This window comes from Pyxicephalus adspersus, chromosome 10 (genome assembly GCF_032062135.1).
Source record: "Pyxicephalus adspersus chromosome 10, UCB_Pads_2.0, whole genome shotgun sequence".
Lineage (NCBI taxonomy): Eukaryota > Metazoa > Chordata > Amphibia > Anura > Pyxicephalidae > Pyxicephalus > Pyxicephalus adspersus.
The window spans coordinates 27,398,363-27,408,404 of record NC_092867.1 but is presented as its reverse complement, the minus strand read 5'-3'; the positions used below and the strand labels follow the sequence as shown (position 1 = coordinate 27,408,404).

The 10,042-nt window shown below is 34.9% G+C and overlaps 1 protein-coding gene across 4 annotated transcripts in view; it reads right to left on the bottom strand.

Moving 5' to 3' along the window:
* The window catches only part of PRKG1 (protein kinase cGMP-dependent 1), a 513,859-nt gene that overhangs the window by 123,116 nt on the left and 380,701 nt on the right, over positions 1–10,042 (bottom strand). For all 4 annotated transcript variants that reach the window (XM_072423233.1, XM_072423235.1, XM_072423232.1 and 1 more), the window contains exon 4: positions 2,275–2,380. In XM_072423233.1, the coding sequence (XP_072279334.1) occupies positions 2,275–2,380 (106 nt within the window). The remainder of the gene's footprint in view (positions 1–2,274; positions 2,381–10,042) is intronic.

Below are 10,042 nucleotides of genomic sequence, written 5' to 3'. Positions count from 1 at the left end.
AACAGATTTCAAAAACGAATCTCAAGATTTAAGCGAAAGGTTCCTACATAGGGGCTACAGTAAAAACCTCCATTAAAAAAGGCTTATCAAAAAGCTCTAATGGCAGATCGACAAACATTATTATCTCATAAGAAATCACAATCATCGGAAGGCACAGTTACAGTAATCACCACATTCATTCATAATCAACATTTGATTTATACCATCTTACAAAAACATTGGCATATCTTAATAGGTGATCTACCTAGGTTCTTGTATATGTGGTAGATTTTATATAAAACTAAAAGAACATTACAAAAACGGATGAACATCTACTCAATCAATACTGGGAAAATTACTACACCAATCAGTTACCATGTGGGCACTGTACATATTATTGATAACAAAGCTATTTATTTTTCGGTGTTGGAAACTGCTAATGTGTGCCTCTCTGTCTTGGCAACATAAATAAATGTGTCTGCCAAAACCCATCCCTCATTTGGTCCTTCAAGATTTCAAGGACTAGGACCTGCATTTGCGAGATAACTTTGTCTCCTCACTAGCAGGTGAAAGCCCAGAACAAAAATACTTTAATCACTATAAGACATGCCCCCCTGGAGAGGGATTCATTATCCTGCCATGTTTCTTTATTGCCCTGTCTCCGGCTGTGGGTTTTCTTGCGCATGCTAAGTTTACCTCAAACCATGTAGGCGGAATCGGGATCTAATCCCCCCTTCCAAATATATAAATACACTTAGAGTCTGTACGCGCACGCAGACACGCACATTTGTGTTCACACGTGCATGCTGCTTAAACCCAAACGTGCGCACACGCCATTTAAACCCAAATGATCATGTAAAATTAACTGGGCGAAAGAAGGTATGACTTCGGACACCATTTTTAAAGCGTGACCTGCCCACTGCATACAGTCTCACTTTTGGACTGGCTGCGGACGCTCTGCTCACTGATACGAGTGCATGTGTGTGTTTATGCGCAAACACATACCCCCCGTTTTTCCTTTAAACTATCAATAACCATCTACAATTTTCTTTGATTTCACATATTTAAATCTGGATATAATATATACCTATTTAAATATCTGCTCTGTCTTTTACAGTCTCCCCCCCCCCCCCTTCACTCAAACTCCTAACTGGCTATGTTTGCCTAATTAATTGGATACCGTAGATGTAAGTACTTATAACAGTTGCATTATTACTGATTACTAATGTAATAATCAACTCATAATGCATGGTTCTGACCTAGGTCTCGGATCCTCCTTATCATATCCAACAAACCAACAAACTAATCAAATCAATATATGGACAGAAATACTAAACACAGTCTAGGTGAGACATATTTTATCTATGTATATCCCTAATCTTTAGGTAGGCAGACTTATTATTATGTGATAATAACAATAAAAGTAACAATCATTGCAGTATCAGTCTGGCTTAAAACAGACCATCTAGTCCCTTGAAAAAGTGAAAGGTCTCACTTCTCTTCTTGACATTTCAAGTAAGTTTATTTTCCTAAAAAATTAGGATCCCTTCTGCATTATATGGTTCCAAACAAAATATTTTTTTCATTAGACACCACTGTTGTTAAAACGCAGCCACCATTGATAATAAATGTTGTGATGATGTCTGGATCTTTGCTGATATTAGATTAATTTTATGATTCCTTTGCACATACCTACTTTTATGTTTTGTGTTTTATTAATATAAATTATGAAAAAGTTTTAATTTAAGACTACAGAAGTGCCTTAAAAGCCTCTCTTTACCCACAAAACCCCCCTCTTACCTTGTCCCCTTTAATTTCTCAATGAATTATCAGGCTTGATACATACTTAATATCATTGTAAATTTTGGTACCCTCTCCTTTTTTTCTTCCTATGCACAATAAACTCCATATGGAGGCTCATTGAGAGGATGCAATTGTTCAGGGAAGTTTATAATCTTTTACTGTCATGAGAATGCACACCCAAGTGTTTTCTCGTATTACTTTAACCTTAATAAGTATTGTGTTGTGAATTGTATGAGTATTTGGTGTTAATTTGTGGAAGATATTTTGTTCAGTAATCACTCATTTATTTACAGCCACAAAAGGAAAAACTTGGTTACAAAACCATTGTTTATTAACCTATAGCAGAACCTGCAGTCCAGAGTCTATTGTATCTGCCAAAGATAGGCAGATGAGAAAAGAAAAACAAGCACAAATATATCATTGTTTCCCCCATATTGCACATAAACATCTTCAGCATACTATGAAAGAATGGATTGAAAGAACCACACATACCTTTTTAAAAATTCCATATATTCAGTGTGCTTGATTAGCCCTGTCCGCATCATTATAGTTTGAAAACATTGTCGATCGATTGCCCATAGTTTCACATTTGTAAGTGCTGTGGAAGAAACAGAAAATGTATTTAGGTTAGTCTTTAAACAGATGTATAATCAAAATGGTTATTTACAATACCCCAAATCCATTTCAGTTCTTACTTTTCCAAGGACAATGCATATGGTTGTTTGGCCTAATCTAGGAACTGAATGGTTAATGCTAAAATCAATTTAATGTGAATTTTCCTGTTAAATGGATAGACCAAATGGAGTGTATTTAAACCAAAAATAAATAAGTTGCAGCAGACTTGTCTTTAGATGTGGTGGTTGCATTAGTTATTTTTTTCAGGTAAGAACTTTTTTTTAGCAAATACAAAAAATAATCATTTATCTCGCCAAAAGTACAGGACCCCTTGTTACTTTCTATAATTAGAAGACAATGTAAATCATTTCATGTTTTCATTTGTGAACTACCTTTTCCCATCAACCCAACATGTAATGGAATTGAACAAAAGGTAGACATGTTTGAAATCAACATATGTGACAAGAATGACACTTAATAGATACCAAGGACAAGTGAGTAAAGCAAGGTTAGATATATGGTATTTGCTGGATGTAAAAAAAACAACATGAAAAAAAGCATGAAAAACAAAAATAAAGGCATCCAATACATGTTTAAGGACCAATAACTGATATGGTATATTGCAGTGGCCCCCAACCGTTTGGAACCCTAAATGCACGGACTCCGGGCCGTGCATGTGCAGGGAGCTTTGGTCACTCAAAGGGGAAGAAACTTCCTCCCAGAGTGACGTCATGATGCCAGAACCCACCCACTCTCCCATCGCAGGTCTGAGCCTGAGATAGGAGAGTGGGTGGGTTGTGTCCACAGATACAACCTGCCCACTGCACTGAGCCTGCGATGCATACGGGAGACATAGTCTGCGGCTCTGGACAGTTCACCCCCTTCCCCCAGCAGAGTTCTTCTCCTGACCCCACTGGGGGGGGTGCACTGGCCAGAGCAGCAGCCCACCTGTCAGACGGCCAGGTTGGGGACCCCTGTCATTATATTTTACATAATAATGTGTATTATACATGATAAGAACATGTGAACAGCTCTGTGAAAATCTAGAATCTTGTTTGTGGCATGCTAATATGCTGATTCTCTATAGAAAAGGCTATTGTCAGTGAAAGCACTTGTTGTGTGCGTATGTTGTTATTAATGTGAGTGTCAGCCTGCTCAAAGCTCTCCAGCCATACTAGCCGTTATGCCTGGTGTGCAGGGCACAAACTCTGCTCACTGTAAATCTGCCAAAAATATGGGCAGATTCAAATATTGCAGATTGATTTGTTCTTCTCCTCATTGATTATGCCACTGTTGTTTTTCTTTTTATAAAACTTAAATATTGTATAAAACATATTCTTGCTCTAATTTACATATTTGATTTACTTTTATATATGATGGCTAACAATGATTCACTTTCCCATACATGAGGTAGTGACCTACAAACACTGGCAGAAAACTATGCTGTGTGTTTATTGCTTTTTGAGAATGTACTATAAAGCAAAGTGATATATACATGATTCTTCTTATGATGCTATATATATATATATATATATATATATATACACATATATAACTTACATACAAGTGTCTGGCATATGTGTGTTAGCTGGCTGTTCCCTATTGCATGTATAATACAAAAATATATGTATATAGTGTATGACGATGAATGTCATATAGTCTCTCCCATAACTACTAAATTTATTTATTTTTACCTTACAATACCATTAAAAAAAGATTAATAGAACAGCAACCTACTCTGAATACTTAGATATGAAAATAAATATTTTATCATTGTACTGTAGCTTTAGGTCAGACCGTTTTGTAGAACACAGAAAAAAAGCAGCTAGGGTAAAACACAGAGGACATTCAAAAAAAGCCATAAAGTATAAACATTTATTTTTGGATAGTGTTACTGAGAGATCTATATTTTATTTTAAGCACAACCAAAAAGAAAGTCAACTCGCTTGACAGCACATTTTTTTGTCTTCTGTGTGTAGACATCTCTTATATAAGAGAAGGGGTACAGGAAAGGACTAAGACTTAAAGAGGAACTAAACCCTAAAGTGCCTAAAACAAAAAAATCCACTTACCTTTAATCCAGCAGGGCAGTCTGATCCATCTGGAGGTCTTTTTCATCGGGTCCCGCGTCGTCCCGCAAACACTGCACGTGCGTGAGTTTGGCAAATTTTTTTTTCCCACAAAAAGGCTCCTTCTGCACATGCACGGAAGGAGCACCCAAGAGCCTCCTGGGATGCCTGACGTAGGTATCCTGGGAGACTGTGCGCTCCCATTCATTCTCGACAGCCTAGGCGAATATTAGGGGGGCGGTGCTGCACTTTTAGCGGGTTGTCTACACTTTTATGTAAACTGAAATTTCTTAGTTTAGGTACACTTTAGGTCACTATTTACAGAGACAAAAAAATACATCTTTCATTTATGTATGAATAATATTGCAGTAACTGAAGAGACAGTTTAAATGCTTTGTTCTAAAAGTAAAAACATGTATAAAATATTTTTCCCATTTGTAATAGTGGTGGGCAGACTTTGTTGTGTTTTGTTTACTAATTAAACTGTTGTGATACACAAGATATAACGGTCTTTCTTAATCTTGTCTACTACTACCATTATACACAACTTCTGATGCACATTCAACAAAATGGAATAAAATGTATTACGGAAGAACAGGTATTCCTTGCAGTTCTATCTTCATCAAATTGGCCTTTCACAAACTTCCAGTTAATTATCACATAAGATTCAAGCTAGGCTTGTTTAATAAAGTGTCTGTTTCCAGTGTTAAATCTGATTCAAATTTGCACTAATAAAGACACCTGGATAAAAAGTACTTGAAAAAATATTTGTCGTTATCTGTGTTACTTCTCAGAATCTTTGTTCAAGGGCACCTTCTCAGTTGCACATAAGCAGGGCCAAGAATTGTTGCTACTGATACATTTGGCTGTGGTCTCTATAACAAGAAACAGCATGTGTAACTTAATATACAGATTGTACGTACCTATGATAGCCGAAAAGAACTCTGCAATGCCACTTGTAACTAACATATTATGTTTCAGACGCTGTGTTCTGATGCCAAAATACCTGTTACTTTAGTCTGATCAGTAACTGGTCATGCAGTTTTCTAGGATATGTAGCAACCTTTTGTGTTACTATACAAAAAAGCACATGAGTATTTTTAGTTTTTATTTCAGCAGGTGGAGAATATGAATTGATAAGTTAGAAACAAATGCTACTTTCTTCAAAATGTTTTTCACCAAAGCCTTTGACAATCTGCAGTAACCCTTGAAGAGGGCTGATTTAAACACCACATTGTTATGCTTGCTTTGCATCAACTTTCATGGGTTTGGCGTTTGGGCTGCAAACTACACCGCAGGGTAAGAAAAAGAAACATTATTAAATGCTGAGAGACATTAGGAACATGAAACTAGTGTTCTTGCTAAATTTGCTAAACTGTAAGCATCATAAGTATGACTGTGATTTCCCAGGGAGGGGCTTGCATCACAAAAACATCAAAATTAATATAAGAGAAAATAGGGATGTTGAATATAAAACAAGCATTTCTTGAATATTAGGAAACTGAAGCAATTCAAGAAAAGCATTTACTCTACATTTACCTATCAATTAGTATCAGATATGCAATGAATGCCGATTGATAGATATGGAGCAATAATTCCAGTTCCTAGTAAGAAAGTGTTGATACATGAGGTTTTGTATATCAATGTATCGTTTAAAAATAATGCCCATGAACAAGTTAATATTTCTGTCATGTTCATATTTCTGTCTGCAACCCTTATTGGGTGATTTCCTTTCACTTTTTCTGCAAGTAATTTCTGTGCAAGAAATAAGCAGAGAAATAACAATTTTCTAGGGAAAGGGGTGCAGTTGTCACACTAAGTAGTCATAGCCACTAAAAACAAACACAGAAACTGCAATCTTTCCTACTTTACTAAAACTGTGTTTTTGACTTACTGACCATTGGAGAGATTTTTTCCATCACTTTTTTTCTAGAAGTTAAAAAACAATTTCAGTACCAATATTGACAGCAATATGAACTGGACAGAAGCTCTAACTTTTCTTCACTCATTCCAAAACTAAATAAAGTATGGTGACCTATAACCAATCACAAGCTCAATTTTCTCTATGTCAAGTCTGACGTTTTCATGTAAACAATGGAAAACATGGCAGCTTTACAGCCAGGCTCTGACAATACTGGATGAACTGATTCTGAATCTAATTGTTCTATCTGTATTTCTGTTAGGAGGTCACAGCATGTGCAAGGCTAGCATAAATGGGTTTGAAAAGTGATTGTAAAAATTTAGGTTAAATCTTTAGCTGAAACCAAGCCCATATAGACAACTTTCTTTCTATAATACATATCAAATTCTAAATTGTGTCACTTTTTAAAACAACTTTTACTGCAAAGTAATTTTTTGTTGTCCTGTTTTTATTATTTAGTACACTGGATATATTTTCATGCAGCATCAAAAAATCTTGTTATTTCTCAAGATGATTTCATATTTGATGGAATGTTTAATCTCTAATTTCTGTTTTCTGCAATTGGTTTTTAATCTAATATACATAATATATAAAGTCAGCATATTGTAGGTTTAAAGTTGCTAATACTTTTCTTTCACGTGTATATTTTTCTATAAAATAGAGTATGTATCCTATAGTTTGTTACCTGAATATAATATGCCTACTTTGTAAGGTATGCTGCCTACCTAAATACTCCATTTACCCAAATAGAAGTGGCTCTTACCAAAACCTAAAAAGCAGAGAACATTTTCATATTTTTAACAAGTGTCAACTTGTCTAATGACAGTAAACATGATTTGAACATCAGCTTGAGTAATGTATGCTGCATTTTAAATCCCAAAGCTCTATAGCTATTATGAGTTATGTCTGATCTTAATTCTGATGTGTTTCCTGAATGCCAATGATTACCATTGTTTGACCATACCCTTTTTCTATTTCACATTATTTGTTGAAGTTACATCTACAAATATATTCAAAATTCACATCCAGGATTGTTTGAGACGCTGATTCTTAGTATCCATTTATAATACTAGGTACTTCATATAGATTAAAGATAAATAAACTCATGACTGAAAACATTAAACTAGAAAATCTGCAGTCTATGGATATTAGAGGAATACACCTCATTAATATTTGCATCACCAATAAAGCCACTTTACCAACACACTTTAGCATATAGGTGTTGAAAACAGATACTTTTCAAATTCAGCTGGGTTGAGATTGAACTATTTAAATATGACAGTTACTAAATTACATTTCTAGATTTCTGCATTGAGAAAGATAGTTTACTGAACTGGATGTGTTGGCAGTAAAGGAGGAGGAAGATGGCGGCACCTACCCTGCAATGGGTTGGGGATTGTGAGTATTTTGGGTTTAGTTTTGCTTTAAATATATGCTTAGATGTTTGTCTGAGGTTCAGTAAATCACATTTAACTTATTTATTCATCACAGAAAATAAGAAATGAATATAAATTTAGTTTCCATTAAAACTGACATCAATTGCCCTAAAATTACAATACAAAACAAGAAGCTATTTTTGGTAAAGGAAGCAGATTAAATTCTAAGTATGGATACAGCTAGAATGATTTCCAGCAATCAAAATTGTATTTTATATTCCACACTATTGAGAGATTCAGAATCATCTCTACACTGATAACAATAACTGTTTTCTACAGTATTAAAGATTTATAATTCAGTTGATTCCTTACTGTTTTAGATGAATAAAAGGTTAAAAATCTGACTGAGTTCCAGAAATATAAAGTATTCAAGAGTATAAAAGCTAGCATCATGGGTACTTCACATTCAACATGCCTCCAATAGGAAGGCAGTTCCATGCTGTGCCATTTTCCCATCTAGGATTTCAGCTATAATCCTAAACCTTAGAAAAGTAAGGAAACCTGAACATACAAGTTTATAATGACACCACCAGAACATGGCACAATTACTGGAATATATATGCTTTTGAAAATCAAAACATAACCTACCTAATAAGACAAAAATGACCTTTGCTATATTCATCATTAGGTAATATAACGGAATATAAATGGGTTGGAAAGACTCATCTTGAATTGGCCACATTGTTAAGGTATTAACTTCATCATAGATATTTGAGCATAAAAAATAGTTAATTTAACTGTTTAACTGCACCAAAAGATGTAGCTGTTAGATTATGATTATGCAAACTTGTGCTTTTAATCATAAAGCAAACTATATACATAAAGTATGTCAGTAGTACTCTTCGTTTAAACTGAGTAGTAAGTGTTTCACACAGAATCAGGTACTGTGCATTAATAATAATATAAAAAAAATGAAAGCTTAACCCACAGGGAAACAGCTGAGTACACAAATAAAATTTGTGAAATGACTACCTGGAAGGATTTTTAAATCTGTTAAACCAGTCTTGTGACAACACGATCAGCAAGCACGGTTCTGAATCTCAGCCTTGTGTACAACTCACCCATTACATTAAGGAAGTCATCTTGTACTCTCCTCTCACATTCCTGACACAAATTCCCCCAGTGTTAAAGATAATTGATTTATAACTGTATTTAAATCTTTTCTATATCTGCCTGAAGCTTACCTTCACTTACCTTACCTTTCCTGTCAGTTGATAATAATAATATTACCTGTTTTTGTTCAGAATATTATCAAATATACAAACAAGATTCACTTTCAGTATGTAACACGGGGCTGTGGAGTCAGCAAAAAATCCAATTCCTATTAAATGTAAGTTGTTCTGAAAACATTAAGTATGTAAAATGTCCTATTTCACAGATAACAGTCATGATAAAGTAGTTCTGCTGTAATAATTAAGGCCCACTCCAGAGTTGTCACTAGTATGAGGATCATCTGACATTCATACATCTTTTTAATCTGGATTATACTTGGCTCATGAAAAATATTTATTTGATAAGATTAATACATTTTTACTTAGTGTTAATAAAATTTAATCAGGGTTACAGTAAGATTACATTCTACATATATATAGTTAGGTCCATAAATATTTGGACAGAGACAACTTTTTTCTAATTTTGGTTCTGTACAATTAGCACAATGAATTTTAAATAAAACAACTCAGATGCAGTTGAACTGCAGAATTTCAGCTTTAATTCAGTGGGTTGAACAAAAACATGTGAAGAATTAAAGCCTTTTTTTACACAATCACTTTATTTCAGGGGCTCAAAAGTAATTGAAGAATTGACTCAAAGGCTATTTCATGGGCTGGGCAATTCCTTTGTTATGTCATTATTAATTAAGTGAATAAAAGGCCTGGAGTTGATTTGGGGGGGGGGGGTGCTTGTATGTGATAGATTTTGCTGTGAACGGACATGCAGGGGAAACAAGCCATTCTTAAACCGCAAAAACAGAAAAAAACCCATCCGAGAAATTGCTACAATATTAGGAGTGGCACAATCTACAGTTTGGTACACCATGAGAAGGAAACAAAGCACTGGTGAAGTCAGCAATGACCAAAAGACCTGGACGTCTACGGAAGACAACAGTGGTGGATGATCACAGAATCATTTCCATGGTGAAGAGAAACCCCTTCACAACAGCCAACCCAGTGAACAACACTCTCCAGGAAGTAGGCGTATCCATATCCAAGTCTACCATA